The 23,450-nt window shown below is 46.5% G+C and overlaps 2 protein-coding genes across 3 annotated transcripts in view; one reads left to right on the top strand and one right to left on the bottom strand.

Moving 5' to 3' along the window:
* Nucleotides 1–157: 157 nt before the first annotated feature.
* Nucleotides 158–21,652, bottom strand: NDUFAF7 (NADH:ubiquinone oxidoreductase complex assembly factor 7). Of its 2 annotated transcripts, XM_062209276.1 has the most exons (10): nt 21,563–21,652; nt 21,107–21,270; nt 16,897–16,977; nt 15,933–16,043; nt 12,090–12,303; nt 11,027–11,085; nt 8,912–9,022; nt 4,895–5,038; nt 3,199–3,372; nt 159–2,731 (listed from the first exon to the last, which is right to left on the bottom strand). In XM_062209276.1, exons 1-10 carry the CDS (start codon nt 21,615–21,617, stop codon nt 2,516–2,518), a joined length of 1,329 nt encoding a protein of 442 aa, XP_062065260.1. In that variant the 5' UTR covers nt 21,618–21,652; the 3' UTR covers nt 159–2,515. The 2 variants fall into 2 exon arrangements, with proteins under 2 accessions (XP_062065261.1, XP_062065260.1); XM_062209277.1 differs by lacking the exons at nt 21,107–21,270; nt 21,563–21,652 and adding an exon at nt 17,712–21,074 and having other exon boundaries at nt 158–2,731.
* A 78-nt stretch (nt 21,653–21,730) lies between these two features.
* Nucleotides 21,731–23,450, top strand: part of CEBPZ (CCAAT enhancer binding protein zeta) — a 22,303-nt gene continuing 20,583 nt past the window's right edge. The window contains exon 1 of the mRNA XM_062209266.1: nt 21,731–21,915. Within this exon, the coding sequence (XP_062065250.1) occupies nt 21,760–21,915 (156 nt within the window). The 5' untranslated portion in view covers nt 21,731–21,759. The remainder of the gene's footprint in view (nt 21,916–23,450) is intronic.

Genomic DNA, 23,450 nt, shown 5'->3' with positions numbered 1-23,450 from the left:
CTGCTGTGGCCCAGGAAGGCAGTGGAGGATGGCCCAAGTGCTTGGGCCCCTGCACCTGCATGGGAGACCAGGAGAAGCACCTGGCTCCTGGCTTCGGATCGGTGCAGCGCCAGCCGTGGCAGCCATTTGCGGGGGGGGGGGGGTGTGAACCAACAGAAGAAGGAAGATCTTTCTGTCTCTGACTCTACCTGTCAAATAAAAAGACAGACAGACAGAAACAGTAAAAGTGCCGAGAGACAGTCTCAAACTGGGCAGCATCAGAACTGTAGGCCTCTGTCCTTTTCTTCAGAGTGAGGATCGGAACGCTAATCCTGTTCTCAGTGAAGCAGAGCAGCAATAAAAAGCAATGGTTTATCACTCTGCCTATGAGTCTCCAATATAGTTGACATAAATTCAAAATACTTGGCTAGTATTTTTTTCTTTAACATCCCTTGTGATTTTCATTTTTATTTAATAAATTTGAGCTCTCTTATCTGCTGGCTCATTCCTCAGATGCCCCCAGTAGCTGGGGCTGGGCTGGGCTGAAGCTGGGCACTGAGAACTCAATCTGGGTCTCCCAGTTGTCTGCCAGGGATCCGAATACCAGAGCCATCACCTGCTGCCTCCCAAAGTGCATATGAGCAGAACACTGGAATTAGAAGCAGACCTGAGGGGCTGGTGCTGTGGCACAGCAAGTAAAGCCACCACCTGCAGTACCGGCATCCCATATGGGCACCGGTTCAAGTCCTGGCTGCTCCACTTCCGATCCAGCTCTCCACTATGACCTGGGAAAGCAGTAGAATATGGCCCAAGTCCCTGGGCCCCTACATGGAAGACCCAGAAGAAGCTCCTGGCTTCAGATCGGTGCAGCTCTGGAAGTGGCATCTTAGCCCAGTGTGCCACAACGCTGCCCATTTGCTGCTAAAAAGAAGAAAAAAGCAGAGCTGGGACTGGAGCACAGGCACTCTGATAGGGAATGTGACCGTTCCAAGTGGTCCTTACTGCTATGCCAAATACCTGCCTCTCCTTTTTAAATGTATGCTGCTAATTAACAATTTCTCAGAAAGTCCATGTTTTCACTATTAATATAAAAGTTCTAAGAAACCAAAAGAAAAAAAAATAGAACATTTTACCTTCATCTAAAAATAAGGGTACTAGCTCAATTTAGAAAGTTATTTCTAATGTCCGGGCATTTGCCTAGCAGTAAGGAACCGTGGTTCAATAGCAGAGTACCTGCGTTTGCTTCTTGGCTCAGGCTCCTGGTCCCATCTTCTGCTAATGACAACCTTGAGAGGCAACAGTGATGGTTCAATAATTGTGTTTCTGCACCCACATGGGAAACCTGCGCTGAGTTCCTGGCTCCCAGCTTCCTGCTCCAGCCTCTGTTCCAAGGCTACTGAGGCATTTGGGGAGTGAACCCAGTGGATGGGAATATGCTCTCTGACTCTCAAATATTTTTTTTTTTAAATTATTCTTCCTAGATAGTCTACACTTAACTTTTCCTATGTTGAGTACATGTCATGTCCATGATGTGGTTTTTTTTAATTGTGACTTTTATAGCAAGTTTTTAAATCTAATTTTTACTTGTAAAATTCACAAAAGTATTGGGTTAAAAATCCCCACATTGAGAATTGGATAGTGATTATGTGGCGGCTTTTCCTTACTTTTTGTATACAAGTATGTATCATAGAACAGAAGAACTACCATTACGCAGTGGAGTACTGGTTTCTAGGAAATCATATTTATTGAAATGTAGCCTTCCTCCCTCAACAAAAATGGAATGCTAACTAGAAATCTCTGATCTTCATTTTACTTATTAAATCTCAGAGATCCTTCTATATCAGAATAAACTACTCAATCTTTAATCAAGTATAGATCCTTCAAATCAGTCCCCTCTAAACAGCCATTTAGGTCATTTCTTTTTCTTTTTTTTTATTTGACAGGTAGAGTTATATATAGAGAGAGATAAAGGTCTTCCTTCTGTTGGTTCACCCCCCAAATGGCTGCTATGGCCAACGCTGCGCCGATCTGAAGCCAAGAGCCAGGTGTTTCCTCCTGGTCTCCCATGCAGGTGCAGGGCCCAAGCACTTGGGCCATCCTCCACTGCCCTCCCAGGCCACAGCAGAGAGCTGGCCTGGAAGAGTGGCAACCGGGACAGAATCCAGTGCCCATATGGGATGCCGGCACCGCAGGCGGAGGGTTAACCACGGCGCCAGCCTCCATTTAAGTCATTTCTAATTTTTGTTAAATCATTCTCAGCTCGTAGATGTTTTTAAAAATACAAGAAATACAGCAACTAGCTTTACTAAAGGAAACTCGTTTTCACAATTATTGCATTTAATCGAGAACACATATTTGTATGAAGACTTGGTCACAACCCTAAAACTTCTATAACTTCGTATTACACATAACATGGGATACTTTTATTGGCAGTGAAGAGGTCAAACCCCACTGTGTCACCTGCAGTGTAGGAAATGTGCTCCCTTTATTCTGAGTTCTTGGGCAGACGGAGGGGTAACAACGCCAATCTGAAGCATCACCTCCACGCAAGGTCAGCAAAGCCAGCCACAGGCGCCACAGAGGGCCTTGACAGCCGTGCTTCTGTCTGGTGACTTCCACCACAGAGTCTCTGATGAGGCAGCAGCGCAAAAAAGTGAAATCTTTCTCCCATCTTCTTAGGGTTCATGAGCATATCATATCCCTGGAGTAACTGTTGCCTAACTGAAGGTTCGTGTGATTTATCTGCAAGAATCTGAAAAGATTGAGTAGAAGAGAGTCCCAGTTACATGCAGCAGTGCAGGGGAGTCCGGTAGCCCAGTGACGCAGTGCTCACAATGATTCCTGCTTACCTACCTAAGGATCAGGGGTACTTACTGGACACTGCAGGTTGCTGCGATTTCCATTTTTAACCAATAGCCCCAAATGGTTTGATGTCCAAGAAGGTTTAAGTATTTTTGGAAGAGCCTTAGAAAATTCATAGCCATGAGTATGATTTTCTTAGTAAACAGGAACACTATCTGAAGTCTTAATTCTCTCTCATGGAGAATCGCCAGGCTGTGCCACCCTCCAGCTGTCTGGTTACAAAATCCTGCGCTACTGACTGAAAAGCTTGGAGCACAAAGCATCTGGCCAGTCAAAGGAGCCTTAAGGCCAGCTGACCTTACTATTTAGAGTCATTTTCAAAACACTATGAAAAATACTAATGAGAGTGACATATACCTTCAGCCGAACATCAATGCCCATATTTTTTAAAAATGTTTGTTGTGTTATTGGGCCCAGCGAGGCTACTTGTCCTTGTGCCATTCTGCGCAGGTAACTGAAGTCCACGTCAGCTGTTAGGTCTGCCATTCCTGGGGCGATCAACACATCATGCAGCTTGTGGCCACAGAATCCCTGCAACACAGAGAAAGGCATTTCTACCCTTTTCTGGTTACCACTCGCAAGGTTAAACACACACTATCGCGTTAGCACATCTTTACACGGCAGCTCCTAACAAGGAAAACATGGCCTAACTCTGTGATTCACAAAAGACGCTACAGAGGAGCACCTTTTCTTCAAGAGGCTATGTGGAAAATCAGATATAAAGTAGACAGTTGGGAGTGGCAACAGATACTGCCCTTAACATTACTTAACATTTCCACTAAAGATTGTGGTGCTGAATGACAGACCTTATTCTCAGATGGATAGGTTATCAGAATCTCAGCCGTGTTTTACAAAGTATGTCCATCAACCATGTGTATCTGAATCGCCTGGTGTTACTGGACTCCACCCAGACATGATCAGTCAAAATCCTGGAGGTGAGCTAGGGAATCAGCATATAACAAACTCTCCAGGTTGCTTTGAGATACAATAAACTCGGAAATTCAGAACCACCACATGCAGAAAATGACTAGTAGCAAATAGTTAAATGCATTTATTTATTTATTTATTTATTTATTTATTTATTTATTTTGACAGGCAGAGTGGACAGTGAGAGAAAGAGACAGAGAGAAAGGTCTTCCTTTGCCCTTGGTTCACCCTCCAATGGCCGCTGCGGCCGGCGCACCGCGCTGTTCTGATGGCAGGAGCCAGGTGCTTCTCCTGGTCTCCCATGGGGTGCAGGGCCCAAGCACTTGGGCCATCCTCCACTGCACTCCCTGGCCACAGCAGAGAGCTGGCCTGGAAGAGGGGCAACCAGGACAGAATCTGGTGCCCCGAAACCAGGACTAGAACCCGGTGTGCCGGCGCCACAAGGCGGAGGATCAGCCTATTGAGCCGCGGCGCTGGCCTAAATGCATTTCAGTCAAGCAGCTGTATAACTGAACAGAACTGATCGAAGAACATTAAGAATCAATGTTTAGGAAAGGTAAAATACATTTCAAGCGAAAGAAAGATATATCAAAAATGTGATTTAAAAGTGATTACTATAGCTAGGTTAAATCTGCAGAGAAGTATCAAAAAAAAAAAAAGCTCTGAATGTAGACAATGCAGAAAAGTTTAAGAAACTGAAGAGCTCTTTCCCTTTGTATTATTCTGATATTTCTTCAATGAGGGGCGGGCGTTTTGGCATAGGTTCAGCCTCCACTTGGGATGCCAGCATTCCATATCAGAGTGCCAGTTACATCCACTTCTAATCCAGCTCCCTGCTAATGCACTTGGGAGAGCCGTGGAAGATGGCCCAAAAATGTGGGCCCCTGCCACTCACATGCATGACTGGGATGGACTCCAGGCTCCTGGCTTCGGCCTGGCCCAGTCCTGGCTGTTGCAGCCATCTGGCGAATGAGTCAGCAGATGAAGACGTGTCTTTCTACACCACCCCCCTTCTCTGTCCCTCTGCCTTTCAAATAAAATAAGTTGTTTTTTTTTTTTAAATCCTCAATGAGATTCACATCTAACAATGAAATCCTTATAAACCAGGTTACTGAATTATACATACTCTGAAGGTATCTGTCTTTGTTCCATCATGGCCATAATCAGCGATCAGCGCAGCACCGCCAGTCAGTGCAATACGTTGAGAAAGTTCCTGAATGACAACACCGGCGTCGGGACACACTTCAACGTGATCCCTTTTTTCATCATGCTGGTAAAGGAATAGTTGAAAGAGTCAAAACAAATCCTGTGAAAGAAATGCTACTTCAGGGATTCTTAGCTCTGTCTACAATAAGCATTTCTGACAATAAAAATAAATGCCTTCTCAACATAATCATGTTCTCTAGACTCATGGACATCGTTTTATGATACAGAACTCCTGGGTCATTTGACGCCGTTCACTAAATTTACAGACATGTTGCTCTCTTTAATAAAAAAGATGCATGCCTTCCGAAACCCCAGAAACCTAAGAACATTATCATTTATGTAAAATTACTTAGTTATGGTAAGTCTTATAAATACATGCCACTGGGTTAAAAACATGGAAAAGAAATTTTTTTTTCGCCAAGAACAGTGCCTGGCACATAACAGGCACTTTTAAAACTGTCAGAGTTCCAGGCTCCTGGCTTCAGCCTGGTCCAGCCCTGGCCATTGTAGCCATTTGGGAAGTGAACCAACAGATGGACACTATCTCTCCCTCTCTCTCTCTTCCAAATAAATCTTTAAAAAAAGAAATGGTGCTAAGAGGGCCAGCACTCTGATGCAGGGGACTAAGCAGCTGGTGTCCCATATCTAAGCATCAGTTCGAGTTCCAGTTGCCCTACTTTCAGGCCAGGTCCCTGCTAATGTGCCTGGCAAGCAGCGTATAATGGCCCAAGTAGTTTTTTAGTTCCTACCTCCCACGCAGGAGATCTTTATGGAATACCTGCTTCTTGGCTTCAGTCTGGCCAAGCCCTGGCTGCTGAAGCCATCTGGGAAGTGAACAAGCAGATGGAAAATCTGTCTCGCTCTGTCCCTCTATCAACAAACCAGAAAGAGTGCTGAGAAGCAGCATCTGGTGCAGTGGCTAGCACGTCATTGGGATACCCACATCGCATACTGAGTCAGCTCTGCGCTTTATCACAGCTTCCTGCTAATGTGTGCCCTGGAAGGCAGCAGATGACGGCTCAAGAACTCGGGTCCCTGCCACACACACGGAGGTCTGCATCCAAATCCGGAGTCCAAGCCGCAGCCTGGCCCAGCCCCAGCTGTTGCAGGCACTTAGTGAACTAGCAGACGAAAGATCTCCCCACCCCTACCCTGCCTTTCAAATAAAATGAACACTTTAAAAAGAAACAGATTTGGGGGCCAACATTGTGGTGCAGTGGGTAGAGCTGCCGCCTGCGGTGCTGGCATCCCATATGGGCACAAGTTCAAGACCTGGCCGTTCCACTTCGGATCCAGCTCTCTGCTATGGCCTGGAAAAGCAGTGGAAGATGGCCCAAGTCCTGGCTCCTGGCTTCAAGTCGGCACAGCTCAGGCCTTTGTGGCCAGGTGGGGGTGAACCAGCGGATGGAAGACCTATCTCTCTGCCTCTCCTTCTCTCTGTGTGTAACTCTTTCAAGTAAATAAATTAAAAAAAAAAAAAATAGACTTCTAAAAAATTATGCTGAAAGACTAAGTGATATAAATCCAACATAACAAAACAGACCCTATTAAGTATATTATGAAGCCATCTGTTGGGACACAAAGTCTCCCAGCAACAGGACGTGTATCCAGAAACATCAGCTAACAAACAGGTGCCAATGTACCTGAGAGCTTTATTAGCCAATATGTTCAACTATGAAGTAAAATGTAAAATGCCAATACGTGTCAACTTGACTGGTGTACTTCTGGTCCCTCTTACCCCTCTACTAACATGAAGTAATGACTTGCCCCCATGTTTCTGCCCAGCACGGCACAGACTCATACAACAGGTGCAGAGTCCGAGTCCGAGTCGGATCTTGGCTTAGTAGGAGGTGAAGTCACTTAACCTTCCTGGCTGTTTCTTTATACTTACATAGGTCGATTGTGAGGATTAAATAAAGGAATAAGCACTTAACCTCTAGTGCTGTTATAAACAAACGACTGTGGTTTCACATGAGAACCATGAAGTCCGCTTCCTGAGGCCAGGCTCCCTCCCATCGCAGCCTGCTCTTCAGCGAGGTGCCAGGCTGTGCTACCACTCGCCCCACCCACAGAAAGGGGGACGTCCCTCCCTCCCACGTCAGTGCTCATCACATCCGAGTTTACAAAGCACCCTAACTCCCAGGCCCAGGCACTCAGCTCTTCGTAGCACTACGAATTTCTCAATTAGGTATTGAGAATATGACAAAATAAAAGCATTGATGTTTTTAACCTGATAACTTATACTTTGCAGAAAAAAATTAATGCATAGGCGTCGCAAGTTACAGCTCAAAAAGTAGAAATCTTTGAGCTGGAAAAAAAAAAAAAAAAGGTATAGAGGCAGGTACCACAGCACTGGCATCCTACATAGGCCCTGGTTCAAGTCCCGGCTGCTCCACTTCTGATCCAGCTCCCTGCTAATGCACCAGGGAAAGCAGCAGAGGATGGCCCAAGTGCTTGGGCCCCTGTACCCATGTGGGAGACCTAGAGGAAGCTCCTGGCTCCTGGCTTTGGACCAGCCCAGCCCCTGCCATTGCAGCCATTTGCAAGTGAAAACAGAAGATGGAAGACCTCTCTTTCTCTCCCTCACTCTATCTAACTCTGCCGTCCACATAAATAAATATTCTTTAAAAAGGACTAGTATCACTTCCATCTTAACCATCCTTTACAAAGTTTTAATTGAAAACAAACAAAAAAATGCTCACTACACTTAAATACTTTTAAAAACACAGTATAAAAAGGAGGCAATCCAAGGCCCAAACATTCCTGAGAAACAACATTTTTTCCTGAATCTTTAAACAACCAGGATGGGCATCTGGTGCAACAGGTTAGGCACCCCTTGGGACCCTTGCCTCACATACTGGAGTGCCTGGGTTCAAGTCCTGGTCCCGCTTCCAATTCCAGCTTCCTACTAATGAAGACTCTAAAAGACAGTAGTGACAGCTCAAATAACCGGTTATTGGCACCCACATGATCAGGTTCAATGCTCCTGGCTTCAACCTGGCCCAGCCCTGGCTATTGGAGGCATCTGGGGAATAGACCTGCACATAGAAGATCTCTGTCTCTGTGTCTTTCAAATAAGTAATAAATACAACACCAAAGTAGACAGGCTCTTGTGATTATTCCTCGAAATCCATAGAAAGCAGTCAAGAATCAAATTTAGATCTGGGTGGAAGCATGGGAAAGAAGGCACACTCCAGCCCAAGGGCAGCAATGTGATAACACTTATTAGTTGTTTTGAGAATGATAAAATACAGAGTAACACATGCAAACTATTTCTAGCTGCCAGCGTTACTTTACTACAGTCTGTGCTACACTGCTCCCACAGACATCACACTCTTCCTACCAAGTGGACAACATTACCGCCACCTGACAGTCTGGAAGCAGAGCAGGCACCAGACTCTGCTGAGTGGGAGCTCACTGATTTTCCCTCGTTACATGACATCAAGGCCACACACTTAAGACATGATTGTAACCCATTTTCTTCGCTCTAGATCCTCTGCACTTTTCACTATCAATAAAAACTTCTTGGGGCCACCGCTTGCAGTGCCAGCGTCCCATGTGGGCACCGGTTCAAGTCCCGGCTGCTCCTCTTCCAACCCAGCTCTCTGCTGTGGCCTTGGAAAGCAGAAGATGGCCCAAGTCCTTGGGCCACTGCACCGTGTGGGAGACCCAGAAGAAGCTCCTGGCTTCAGATCAGTCCAGCTTCAGCTATTGTGGCAATTTGGGGAGTGAACCAGCAGATGAAACACCTCTCTGGCTCTGCCTCTATAACCCTGCCTTTCTAATAAATAAATAAATCTTTTAAAAAATAAATAAAACCACTCATCTGTTCCTAGCAACTCTGTCTGTAAGGGGACTGTAAAACAGTAACTCAGAAAAGCAGACTTGGAAGATTATTAGCGATAAAAGAAACATAGGAAAAAAACTGTATTCCTACGTGTATGAAGGCTTCTGCTGGGGTGGCACAAGGCGCCAAGACAAACCTCAGTTTATCAGAAACTTGTGGATCAATATCGATGAGCACTTCTCGCCATCCTTGTGGTGTTTTCTAAACAACACAAAACACATTTTTGTAAGTTCTCAAAATTGCCTCTACCAAAAATAACTATTAGCTTTCTCCTCAGAAATCCACAACAGATACATTCAGAAGAACACCTCACTGTGTAAAACTTCACGTGCATTACTGCATTTCCTTTGAACAACTCTGAGCACACTGCAGGTGTGCACTGCTCATGTATGAGAAACAGTAGAGGAGGAGGCGATGAGAAAAAGCAAGGAGCACAGGCAGTGCCTCCCAAACGGAAAATGAACTCAGGAGCTGACTGCCACATGCTTGTGAACACACGAGTGCACCTTCGTGAGCACTGCTCAGCGCCGCGGGAGTTCACAGTAGGCAGAGGCCGGCGCTGCGGCTCACTTGGCTAATCCTCCACCTGCGGCGCCGGCACCCCGGGTTCTAGTCCCGGTCGGGGTGCCGGATTCTGTCCCGGTTGCCCCTCTTCCAGGCCAGCTCTCTGCTGTGGCCCGGGAGGGCAGAGGAGGATGGCCCAAGTGCTTGGGCCTTGCGCCCGCATGGGAGACCAGGAGGAAGCACCTGGCTCCTGGCTTTGGGTTGGCGCAGCACCGGCCTTAGCGGCCATTTTGGGGGGTGAACCAAAGGAAAAAAGGAAGACCTTTCTCTCTGTCTCTCTCTAACTAACTCTGCCTGTCAAAAAAAAAAAAAAAAAAAAAAAACAGTAGGCAGAAATACACTGCCACCAAACCTTAAATTTCCTCTCACAAAGAACAAAGAAAAATTTTGATCTTTGGAATCTTTTTTTTTTTTTTTTTTTTGGACAGGCAGAGTGGATAGTGAGAGAGAGAGAGAGAGACAGAGAGAAAGGTCTTCCTTTTTGCTGTTGGTTCACCCTCCAATGGCTGCTGTGGCCGGCGCATCGCGCTGATCCGAAGCCAGGAGCCAGGTGCTTCTCCTGGTCTCCCATGCAGGTGCAGGGCCCAAGGACTTGGACCATCCTCCACTGCACTCCCGGGCCATAGCAGAGAACTGGCCTGGAAGAGGGGCAACCGGGATAGAATCCGGCGCCCTAACTGGGACTAGAACCTGGTGTGCCGGCGCCGCAAGGCTGAGGATTAGCCTGTTAAGCCATGGCACCGGCCGATCTTTGGAATCTTAAAAGGAATCCTTTACTACCCTTACAACCCCTTAGCACCTTCCATTCCCCCACTTCATCCCAGAAGAACTAAGAATTCTTAACCATCAGGGTGATCTAGCCGAGCCTTGAGACATATGCATCCCACATTGGACTACCTGGGCTCAGTCCAGGCTTTGGCTCCTGACCCCACCTTCCTGCTCACATTGACCCTGGGGAGAGGTGATGGTTAAAGTAACTGGGTCCCTGACACACCCACATGGAAGGTCTAGATTGAACTCCCAGCTTCCAGCTTTGGCTGCTGCAGGAAATTGGAGAGTGAATCAGCAGATGGGAGATGTGTGTGTGTGTGTGTCTCTCTCTCAAATTTTTCTTTTATTCTAAATAATTCCCCCAGAAACATTAACAATTTAATATTTCATTTTTGTTTTTCAATCTTTTAAGTTAATCAAATAAAGGTTAAAAATAATCTTAATAAGCAATGTTCACAGACCAAGTAAGTACATGTTCATTGTTGCAACTGCAGGCCTTTTGTTATTCAATTAAAAACTTGAGGGGCCGGTGCTGTGGCACAGCGTGTTAAAGCCCTGGCCTAAGGCATCGGCATTCTCTACAGGTGCCGGTTCTAGTTCCGGCTGCCCCTCTTCCGATCCAGCTCTCTGCTCTGGCCTGGGGAAGCAGTAGAAGATGGCCCAAGTCCTTGGGCCCCTGCACCCACGTGGGAGACCCAGAAGAAGTTCTTGGCTCCTGGTTTTGGATAGCACAGCTCCGGGCGTTGTGACCATCTGGGAAGTGAACTAGTGGATGGAAGACTACTCTGTCTCTACCTTTCTCTGTTAACTCTTTCAAATAAATAAAATAAATCTTTAAAAAAAAAAATACTTAAGGTTTTTCTCCAATACCTGAAACTTATGCACAGGAAGAACATCGAAGAATTCATGTGCAAGATAAAAGCTGTATCCTATTTAAAAAGAGAAGAAAATAATCAATGTTTCAGCATCTTAAAATTCTTTTGAACTATAAAAAATAAATTGCCTAGATCAATATTGTAACCTGTGATGCTTCCATCATCATCACTACCACAGAATTCTCTTCTTTGTGGAAAACCTACTCTGTAGAGCACATGATGAGTTATTATTGTTCTCATTCTTCATGTAACAGAGAACTGAAATACTGGAGTATCAGTTAAATCTTTTAGTCAGTGCTAACTGAAAAAAAATCAGAACTCAAATTTGTTACCTGCAAGAGAATCTGAATGTCTTAAAATTATCTAGAAAGCTTTGGGTGCCTTGCTGCAGATCATATCTCCACTTTAAGTCTCAGCCAGGGGGGCTGGCGCTGTGGCATAGCGGGTAAAGCTGCCATCTGCAGCGCCAGCATCCCACATGGGCGCCGGTTCCAACTGCTCCACTTCCGATCCAGCTCCCTCTAATGCAATGCCCTGGGAAAGCAGTGGAAGATGGCCTAAGTGCTTGAGTCCACCAGCAGATAGAAGACCTCTCTCTTTTTCTCTAACTCAGCCTTTCAAATACATTAACATGAATCTTTAAAAAAAAAAAAAAAAAAAGTTTCAGCCAGGCCTCTTTAAAATGAGACGCACATCAGTGCACGATTTTATCACCACACCCTGGTAGCCTTTAGGTGAGAAAGGACTTTGAAGATTAAATGATTAAAGTATGCCTGTCAACTAACGCCCTGCATTCAGCCCCAGCTGCGTTGAGCTGCCTCACCATCAGGACCACCTCGGCCCGAGGGAAATACTGGCACCTATAGTGGAGATCCACACGAAACACACTGCACCTGCACGTCAGGCTAGGCTAGCTTCTACTACAATGCTGTTTCTAGAAAAACAATTACTCTAGGATGAGAGAATTGGCAACAGTAACCCAAAGTTAAAGGTTATGGTTATCTATCACTACCGTTAGGGGCTATGATTAAAATTCTCCCACTAGTCAATGTAATTACCTTTTGGGACATCTTGCAGATTTCGGTACCAGCAAACTGGAATCCCAGTCTTAGAAACACCTTTCATATACACTGGGGAGTCAGCATTCCGCTCTAACGGGACCTTCTCTTCAGTCAGTGTCACTGCTTGAATCTCACTCAGTTTTTGGCTCACCTCCACCAGATGTATGGAAATGTCACAGTTCTTCAGCACAGACCCAAGCTGACTAAACACCTAGTTACAAAAGGAAAAAAAAATTGATAAGTAGATTTTAAATTTTCTAACCATTTACTTAGTAACTTAGAAATATTTAGTAGCAAAATGATCTGTTCCTTTACCCGAGCTGCTTTTCAGGAGTTTATAAGAATCAGAACCTACTAGAGTTCTTAAGCATAATCTGTGTAAGAAGTGAATGATGCATAATTTGGCTTCCTAATGATAAATTCTGATTAACAAATGAAAATACAAGATTAGATCCAATAACAAACAATGGTTTAGATTATATATATATATATATATATATTTTTTTTTTTTTGACAGGCAGAGTGGATAGTGAGAGAGAGAGAGACAGAGAGAAAGGTCTTCCTTCCATTGGTTCACCCCCCCAAAATGGCCATTACGGCCTGAGCTGCACCGATCCGAAGCCAGGAGCCAGGTGCTTCTTCCTGGTCTCCCATGAGGGTGCAGGGCCCAAGCACTTGGGCCATCCTCCACTGCCTTCCCAGGTCACAGTAGAGAACTGGACTGGAAGAGGAGCAACCGGGATAGAATCTGGCGCCCTGACCAGGACTACAACCTGGGGTGCCGGCGCCGCAAGCAGAGAGTTAGCCAAGTGAGCCACGGCGCCAGCCTAGATTATATTGTTTTAAAAATACTTCCATAGGCCGGTGCCGTGGCTTAACAGGCTAATCCTCCACCTTGCGGCGCCGGCACACCGGGTTCTAGTCCCGGTCGGGGCGCTGGATTCTATCCTGGTTGCCCCTCTTCCAGGCCAGCTCTCTGCCATGGCCCGGGAAGGCAGTGGAGGATGACCCAACTCCTTGGGCCCTGCACCCGCTTGGGAGACCAGGAGAAGCACCTGGCTCCTGGCTTCAGATCAGCGCGATGCGCCGACCACAGCGGCCATTGGAGGGTGAACCAACGGCAAAAAGGAAGACCTTTCTCTCTGTCTCTCTCTCACTGTCCACTCTGCCTGTCAAAAAAAAAAAAAAAAACTTCCATGGGCGCTGGCACTGTGGCAAAGCAGGTTAAGCCACTGCCTGTGATGCTGCCATCCCATATGCTCACCATTCAAGTCCCAGCTGTTTCTATTCTGATTCAGCTCCCTCTTTTTTTTTTTTTTTTTTTTAAGATTTTATTTATTTATTTGAGAGGTAGAGTTACAGACAGTGAGAGGGAGAAACAGAGAGAGAGGTCTTTCATCCACTGGTTCATTCCCCAAATGGCCACAATGGCCAGAGCTGTGCCAATCTGAAGCCAGGAGCCAGGAGCTTCTTCCAGGTCTCCCACGTGGGTGCAGGGGCCCAAGGACTTGAGCCATTTTCCACTGCTCTCCCAGGCCACAGCAGAGAGTCCAGCTTCCTTCTAATGCACCTGGGGAAGCAGTGTGAATGGCTCCAGTACTTCGGCCCTGGAGACCTGGATGAAGTTCCTGGCTTTGGCCTGGCCCAGTCCTGACCATTGCAGCCATTTGGGGAGTGAACCAGCAGATGGAAGATCTGTCTCTCCTCCTCTCTCTGTAACTCTCTGCCTTTGAAATAAATAAATAAACAATCTTAAAAAAAAAAAAAGACACAGAAATAAAATGTACATAGCTTTAACAAAGCCTCCATATCTCTGAAATAATCTTATCTTTGAGATGAGATGTTCTCAGGGAATTAAATGTTAACAACAGGGGCCAGTGTTGTGGCATACCAGGAAAAGCCACCACCTGCAGTGCCAGCTTCTATGGGCACCACTTTGAATTCCAGCTTCTCTTCTTCCAATCCAGCTCCCTGCTAATGCACTGGGAAAGCAGTGGAGGATGGCCCAAGTGCTTGGGCCTCAGTACCCACAGGGGAGACACAAGAAGCAGCTCCTGGCTTCAGCCCCGACCATTGCCGCCATCTGGGGAGTGTCCCAGCAATGGAAGAGCTGTCTCCCTCTCTCTTGCTATAAATCTGCCTTTCAAATAAATAAATCTTTAAAGGGAAAGTTAATGGAAGCAATAACTCAAAAAGTTAGCTCCACAATCCTATCACATTTTAATTTTTCTTAGCTACACAATATATATTTACTGTTGTAAACATACAGGGGAGAAAAATACAGTGTTTTGCCAATATTTAAAGCTAAAATTTAATGCCAAAAAGAAAAAAGTACATCTCTATTCTTCATCTGAATTTAATTCTCATTGGTCATTTGCCTCTTACTTTTAAGGTATGAATATGTAAATACAGAATGATTTCTCCAAATCTGAGGGTTTTTTAAAAACAAAAAAAAATTTATTGGGGCTGGTGCTGTGGTGTAGCAGGTAAAGCCTCCACCTTCAGTTCTGGCATCACATTTGGGTGGCCAGTTTGAGTCCTGGCTGCTCCACTTCCAATCCAGCTCCCTGCTAATGGCCTGGGAAAGCAGTGGAAGATGGCCCAAGTCCTTGGGCCCTTGCACCTATGTGAGACACCCAGAAGAAGCTCCAGGCTCCTGGCTTCAGATCAGCCCAGCTCTGGCTGTTGTGGCTGTTTGGGAAGTAAACCAGCAGATGGAAGACCTCTCTCTCTCTCTCTCTCTCTCTCTCTCTCTCTCTGCAACTCTGCCTTTCAAATAAATAAATAAATCTTTAAAAATATATATATTTATTTATTTGAAAGAGTTACACAGAGAGGGAGAGACAGAGAGAGATCTACCACCCACTGGTTCCCTCCCCAAATGGCTACATCAGCCAAGGCTGGGTGAAGCCGAAGCCAGGAGCTGCTTCCAGATTTTTCAAGTGGGTGCAAGGGCCTAAGCGTTTGGCCATCCTCCGCTGCTTTCCCAGGCCATTAGCAGAGAGCTGGATCAGAGTGGAGCATCTTGGTCTCGAATCAGTGCCCATATGGGATGGCCAGCGCTGCAGGCAGAGGCTTTACTTGCTACGCCACAACACCGGCCCCCCAAATTGAGTTTTGAGATGAAACTGGGAAAAATGTCCCACCAGAAAAATCCCTCAAAAGTAAAACCCAAATACAAACAGTGGCAGGCATCTGGCAGAGCTGGGATGCCTGAAGGCTGATTCAAAGAGCTTGGGCTCAAATCTCTGCTCCACCCCCAACGCCAGCTTCCTGCTAACACACAGCCTCAGAGACAACAGGTGATGGCTCAGATAGCTGTGGAGGAACCTGGATTGAGTTCCCACCATCTAGCTTTGGCCTGACTCAGCCTTGGCCATTGTGGGCATCTGTGCTGTCCCAGTCTCTCTGTGTCTCTTTGCCTTTCAGACAAATAAAAAAATAAGATTTGGTCCCTAGGGTAGTGCTACTGGCAGGTGGTGGAATCCTTAGGAGGTGGGGCCTCACGGGAGACCCTGGAGTGAGGTCAGTGGGGCTGTGTTCCATGAAGGTGGTCTTCATGTGACATCCTGACTTCACACAAGAGGATCACTGTCAAAGCCCGAGTTCGAGCCCACCCCCCTGCTTCGTGGCCTGCCGGGCAACCCGTCCTCCACAGAAGCTCTGCAATTATCTTCCGGCTGGCCTTCACCAGCTGCCCAATCTTGGACGTGCACCCCCGAATTTGTAAGCCTAAATTCTTTTTCTGTTTACAAAGTTAGTCACCTGAGGGATTTTGCTGTAGTAACCAAAATCTAATACAACGTACACTGGACTTAGAGACACACTCTTATTACTCACCCTTAAAATATCCCCTGCGAGGGTTCCCCTACCAGGGCCCAGTTCCACCAGCTGGAAAGCTGCACTTTTTCCAGTGGCCATCCACTCACTAATGAACCATATCCCTAGCAGCTGTGACACAGAAAAAAAAAAAAATTAAAATACAAAGTATAAAAGCATACCACAAGATTCCAAATAAATACGCACACTCTGCCCCCCCCCCCAATTTACAAACAACCATATCTAGGTTATTTAACATGGACATACTTGGATACACACATAGGAACTTCACAGGGGCTATGTGACAATACACACCATTAGAAGCTTAATAAAGGGATATAAAAGTCCCAGGACACAGGTAAGAGGATACCACTTATGGAAAGGTACTAGTATTTGAAAGCAAATATATATATATATATATGAAATGTTATTATGCCATTTCTTCATATTCACCTGATTTAAATAATCAAGTGGCTCTTAGGTAGACTTAGTTTTTTAACACCTAGGTTCTAATGCATCTTGTGCACTACCTGTTTCTAAATTCATCAAAGGTACTTATACGGAAACACATGAGCTCACGTTCTGTTTCTTAAAGGCAGACTTCCATTGTAACTGTAATTAATTCATTGTCGGGGGCTTGGAGCTTCGTCTTGATGCCACTGCAGTGGTCTTCTTCACCTTCTCTCTCTTCCTTCTTCCACTCTCACACTGCATCGTTCTCCTCTTTCCCAGCGTCCTTACTTCTGCTTCTTCCCTTCACCTGCCCCTCTCACCTCTCCGCTACCTTTCCAGAGTGAGCTATCAACTTCTCAAATGTCCTCAACACCATGTGCCTTGCTCTACCGCCTTTACATTTCCTCTGTATATGCTAAAGAGTCAAAACTGTGATCAATCAAAACAGTCTATAGGACAGTGATAGAAATACAATTTGCTCTGCTCTCAAGCTATGGTATGAGTTTCTTTCATAATTTACACTGGATATTACCTCCCCAAAGATCTGACTTATTTCAGGTGAAGTAATGAAATCTCCTTTTTCTCCTAGCATGTCACGGTACACATAATATCCCTGAGTAGAAAGAGAAAACAAATTAATTTCAAAGAAGGCTTTTCAGACCACCCTCCAAATTCTTACAATAATGTATATAATAAAATAATTGCTTAGCAGGGAACTTCTTTCTCTAAATACTGCTGAGAAGGATAAATACAGTGTCTTTACTTAAATTTTGCAAAACAATCATTATCTTGCAGATCTGGTTTTAAAAAAAAATTACATTACTCTGACTAAAGGTGGGAGTGCTGCACTCTATGCCTACCCTCCACATCCTTCCTCCTCTCCCTGCTCCCACAACCTAACACAGTAACACCCTGCCTGCCTCTCCAGCCTCCTTTCCACAACCCTGACTTTCCATTTCAAACTAGCCTTGCCTACTGGTAAGGTTCTGCCTTCTGCCCTGGGAGCTGGTTACACGAGAGTCTCCACTTGATGAAAGTTCCTCGAGCTGCATGCTTGCAAGTTATACAGTTTTCTATGTAAGCGTGTGTCACAATTTAAAAGCTTTTCTTTTTCAAATAAGCTCCACTTGTCCACACACACAGGTTATTAAAAGTCGCACCCTTCTCCCTTCGTTTCTCCCTGGCAATTTTACACACATCCTTTGAATCTACTCAAATCCACTTCCGCCAAGTTCCTCCTCCAGTCCTCCCGCCTGCTCCAGCGCTTCCTTCCTGACCGGACTCATGCAGCTATGTTCTTCACCAGAAAGAACAGGTACCTGGGGGACAGGACTATGTATTACTTACCATCCTGGCTTGAATTTTTGTCAAATCTCCAAAAAGCACTGAAAACTCTTCTGTTAAACAAGCCCCTTATTCCAGCACCTCACTCTTCGCTGTGACACAGGCTCCAGTTCCCAGGCAGGAATGAAGAATGTTATACAACACTACTTCCTCCGCTTCCCAGCCCCACCCGGCCTTCACACCTGCCCCTGTTCTCGCCGAGGGACTCACCAGGGTGAAATCCCTTCACCTTCCCTTCTGACCCAGTCCTAACCCCTGCACTGTGCTGAGTTGCCATCTTCATTCAACATCTTATCATCTCATTCTTACCATCTCTCTTCTGTGACAGCTTCAACATTTCCCCCTCAGCATTAAAACAAACCAAGGGGCCAGTGCTCTGGTGCAGTGGGTAAAGCCACTGCCTGCAGTGCTAGCATCCCATATGGGCACCAGTTTGAGTCCCAGCTGTTCCACTTCTGATCCAGCTCTCTGCTGTGGCCTGGGAAAGCAATAGAAGATGGCCCAAGTCCTTGGGCCCCTGCATCTGCGTGGGAGACGCGGAAAAAACCCCAGGCTCCTGGCTTCGGATTAGCCCAGCTCCAGCCGTTGCAGCCATTTGGAGAGTGGGCCAGCAGATGGAAGACTTCTCTTTCTAACTCTGCCTTTCAAATAAATAAATAAATCTTTAAAAAAAGAAATCAACTCATTCCTATCTTAAAAATATTGCTTTCCACTCCACACAGCATCTCCCTTCTAGTTGTCCTCTTTTCCTTCATAGGTCAGCATTTCAGGAGTGTCCAACTTTTCTGTGTGGTACAAACCACTGTAGTAGCTTAGTGAAGCCTACAGTAGATCCTTTCATAAAATGTTTTTATATGCACAGAACTTAAAACACACAGAATGACAAAAGAAATCAACTGAATATTATCAAGTGATTAAAGGTATGATATAATGAAATGTTATATATGTACTTCTTTACAAATATTTTAAAAAACAAAATCAAGCTAACGACCTAATGATTAATGAGGTTTTTGAAGTAGAAATGAGCACAGTGGTACTTTGAGAAGACTGTGATGACCACCGTATTGTGACAATATCAGATGTACTGCAATAGTATCAGCAATTTTCACTGATGACAAAGTCACAGATATTGCTGGTGCTACTGGTTGTTACCTGGGTTCATAACTGAAGAAATGCTAAATTTCAGTTGCAAGCCAATAAAAATAAAGGCATAATTTTTCTCCCATCCGAGTTCATGAGGCCAATCATTTCTATCAAGAGTCTCTTGGGTAAGGATCCCAACTCTAGGGACAGCACTGTGGCACAATGGGTTAAGCCACTGAATGTGATTCTGGCATCCCACAGGAGTGCCAGATCCAGCCCCAGCTGCTCCACTGCTAATCCAGTTCCCTGCTAACGCACCTGGGAAAACAGTGGAAGATGACCCCAGTGTTTGGGCCCCGGCAGCCGTGTGGGAGATGCTGATGGAGTTCCAGGTTCCTGGCTCAGCCTCAGCCCCAGCCTTAGCAGTGAGATCACTTAGGAAGTAACCAGCAGATGGAAGTTGGATCAGATCGATCAGTCGATCTCTCTCTCTCTCCCTCTCACACCTTGCCTTTCAAATAAATAAATCTTTGTCAGACCTCAATTGTGAATTTGAGTTATTCCAAATCTTACTACTGGGAGGCCTTCCTTTTTGTTAAGTTCTTTCTCCCTGGTTCTCTGCCATTTAACACCATGTACATACTGATGACAACCAAATTTACTCATCCCCAATCTTTCCTCTGGACTCCACTCTTTTTTAAAGATCTATTTATGTGGTTGTTTTTTAATTTTATTTTATTTATTTGAAAGACAGAGTTACAGAGAGAGGTAGGAGACAGAGAAGTCTTCCATCTGATGGTTCACTCCCTAATTGGCCGCAACAGCCAGAGATGTGCCTATCCAAAGCCAGGAGCTTCTTCCGTGTCTCCCATGTGGGTGCAGGGGCCCAAGGTATTGGGCCATCTTCTACTGCTTTCCTAGGCCATAGCAGAGAGCTGGATAGGAAGAGGAGCAGCCGGGACTAGAACTGGTGTCCATATGGGATGCTGGTGCTTCAAGCCAGGGCTTTAACCCACTGCGCCATAGCGCCGGCCCCTTGATCTATTTATTTATTTGAAAGGCAGAGTTACAGAGAGAGAGAAGGAAAGGGAGAGAGAGAGAGAAGTCTTCCATCTGCTGGTTCATTTCCCAAAGAGCCACAAAGGCCAGAGCTAGACTGGTCTGAAGTCATGAGTTTCTTCCGGATCTCCTACATGGGTGCAGGGGCCCAAGCACTTGGGCCATCCTCCTCTGCTTTCCCAGGCACATCAGCAGGGAGCTGGATCAGAAGCAGAGCAGCCAGAACTGGAACTGGTACCCAAATGGGAAGCCAGCAGGCGGCAGCTTTACCTGCTAGGCCACAGAGCTGGCCCCTGAATTCCACTCTTAACAGCCAATTGCCCCCTTACTATCTCCACCTGCATATCATTGCCATCACAGTATGCGTAAGACTCAGCACCTGATATGGATCCTTTTCTCAGGACTCCTACAAACGTAATCCTCTTGTCTCAATCTCAACACCAAAAACACCACCATCACCCAATCAATTACTCAAGCTAAAAACCCAGAAATCAGTCATGAATCTACCTTTTCCTTCACCCTGCCACATCAATCCACTAGCAAATGCCATCACCCACTTTTCACCCCATTTCCACTATCACCACACTAGGTGAGGCCTCCCCCTCACAGCCATTGCCCACAGGCATTAAAGACCCCTGCCTTTAACACACCTCTGGACGCGCACGAGTCACTCCACCACATTCAACTGCAATAGGCCAACCCAACCCCAGAATGCCGCATGTCACATCTCAACCCAGCAAAACGTGAGATATTCCAAACTAAAGGGCTACACGCTTTCCCCAAATGCCTCCGTAGGGCATGCAGCTCAGAAAGCTGCGACTCTGCTTCACCCTAGAACACTAACGACCCTGACCCCCCTCTCTCAGGAAAACCAGAATACAACAGGCTTCGGAATCCCGACACAGGCCGCACTCCAGGCAGCTGGTCTCCCCCTCCGCGCTTCCTTCTCCAACAGCGACCACTGCACCTTGCACTAGCAGCACTGCAGGAAAGTCATCCGCCCCTCCCTACAGAAACGCGAACGGCTTCACTCTGCCTCTGAGACACCCTTGGAGCTTGCCCTCTGCTCTCCGGCACTGCCACTGACGTGACCCAGCCCTGACGGACTGACAGATTTACCCATTCCCACGTCTTCGGGGATGGCTCTTCCCTAGGAAGGTACCCCCGAGCGCGGCTGCGGACCTTCGGGCCTCCCTGCCTTGACCCCACTATACACCTGTCGGCACGGGCCGATCCTTGGGCTCCCCGACCCATACCTTGGCTGGATTGGTCAACACCTCCTTCATGTACTCGGCCACAGTGATGGGGCCAGTGGACTTTATTTTGTACACCAGATGCCGCAGCATCGGCGTCGCCGGGTTCTTTTCTGCCCGCTCATTGCCAGTGCCGAAGTAGTTCCCTCTCCAAAGACAGGGAAAGACTGGGGAAGGAAACAGATTAAACGGGTCCATTGCAAATCTTAGTCTTCACACAAGCAAGCAGCTTTCAAACCAACTTCGTTAATCCTTACCCCACAGGCTGACTCCCGTGCGGAGGACGCCCAAGCGCGTAGACTTTTCCCACCACCACGCAGCCCCCTTGCGTCTGCGGCCAGACTCCTCTCCACCCAGAGTGCCTCAAGCTGGATGTGAGCGTCCGGACCCCAGAAGCCCCCAGCTGAAGAACTGGGACAGAACCCCAAGTAGTACGGGTTCTGCAGCACTGACACTTACCCCCGCGCGCCGCGGAGCACAGCCAAGCCCGGCCGGACCGCACCAGGACGCCCATGCCGAGCTCGGCTACCCAGGGACGCACCGCCCCGGGGGGTGGGGATTGCAGCCATTTCCGGGGGAGGATACGCCCCTGCCGGAAGTACGTCACGAGACAAGCGGAAGTGAGCTGTGGCGCTTGCGTGCGCGGCGCGTTGGTGATGGCCGCCCCCAAGGCGCGTTTGGAGTTCCATGCCAAGCGGCCGTGGCGCCGGGAGGAAGCAGTGGCCGATCCTGACGAAGAGGAGGAGGATGATAGCGGAGAAGCCGAGGATGGGTTCACCCTGGAGGAGGTGTTACGGCTCGGAGGCACCAAAGTAAGGGCCGGAGGGCCCCAGGGGAAGGGGGACTGGGGCCGGGGAAAGCCCACCGCTCGCGCCGAGAGGGAAAGGAATCCTGGACCACCCAGCCGCGGAATGTGCTTGTCGCATTCCCAACACTTCTCTCCACTGCCTTTTACAAATCGAAACCTTCAGGTTGATCTTTTACGCCTTTTTCGGGTAGTGGACTATCCTCCCATTCTGTTGACGTGAAACATCCGTCACTTCATCTGGTCGGAGAGAACGGACTTCCCCCGGTCCTGACCTCGCGGCATGTTTTCAACGCCAGGGATGGTCGTTTCTGTTCGTGCTCGTGCCCTCTTAAGAGTGAACCAGAAGGATGAGAGAGGACGGACGGTACCGTTTGAAATGACTTGATCGGGGCCGCATCACCGAGGTGTTTTAGCAAGAACCTAAAGGAGAAGTAGCGTGCAGTCTAGTCAGGTGGCACAGCGAATGCAGGGAGGCGGGACTGCCTGACCTGACCCCTGAGCGGTGCAGATGCGCTTAGCTGAAGCAGGGTGAGGTAAGGAGAGTAGCAACAAATAGGCTCAGGAGTAAGAGGGCCGGCTTTTGCTGTAAATTTGCTGCGAAATCTTTTCGAGATGTTTAAGCAAATACATGATAAGATTTGGCCTTTTTTTTTTTTATACTCTTGTGAGTGAAGGCAGGTTAGAGGCAGGACCAATGCAGCCTACACAGTGTGCTGTGGACTTGGGTTATATATAATGTTTTAGTAGGTGATATAGAAACAGGAAACAAAAATTATAGGAGGAAAGAGTTATGTGGTGAAAAGCCTCCTTTCCCACTTATCTCTAAATAGGCAATTCCCTTCTGGGGAACACTTATTTCTGCAAGTGCATTTTTTATCTTCTATGGATATTCTATACCTCTCCAAGCAAATACACAGTTACATATGTAATATATATATGTGTTGTCTTTTACACAGATAGTACCATGGTGCATAGAGCTACCCATATTTTGCATCTAACCAGCCATTTATTGTGGATTTTAAGTTGTTGCCAGTCTTTTTGTTATTTTAAGTAATACTATAGTGAATAATGTTAAGCATATTTCCCCCCATTTCTAGGGGTATGTGTGATCTAAATTTGTAGAAATGAAACCACTGGATCAAAGGATGTGTATGCTCTGAAGTTGGTAAACTGACCTCTTTAGAGGTTGTACCAGTTTACACTCATATCATCCATGTATGAAAGTACCCTTTCCTCCCACCCCCTCCCCCTAACCACCTGTCATAATTTTTATGTAGCATTGTTTCAATTGGATAACTGGAAATTTTTTGTAGTTTTTTAGAACAGTTTTTTCCTACGAACTGTTCATCTCTATATATTTTTCCATTGGGTTGTCACTTTTTTTTTTTTTTTAAGAAATGTTTATTAGAAAGACAATGACAAATGGAAAGTGAGAGACAGAAAGAGATCTTGCATCTCCTGGTTCAGTCCCCAAATGCCCATGATAGCCAGAGTTAGGCCAAGCTTGAGCAAGGAGCCGGAATGCAAGCCAGGTCTCCC

Source organism: Lepus europaeus, chromosome 13, assembly GCF_033115175.1.
Source record: "Lepus europaeus isolate LE1 chromosome 13, mLepTim1.pri, whole genome shotgun sequence".
NCBI lineage: Eukaryota > Metazoa > Chordata > Mammalia > Lagomorpha > Leporidae > Lepus > Lepus europaeus.
The sequence above is the reverse complement of the archived record's forward strand: the minus strand, read 5'-3'. Positions and strand labels throughout refer to the sequence as shown.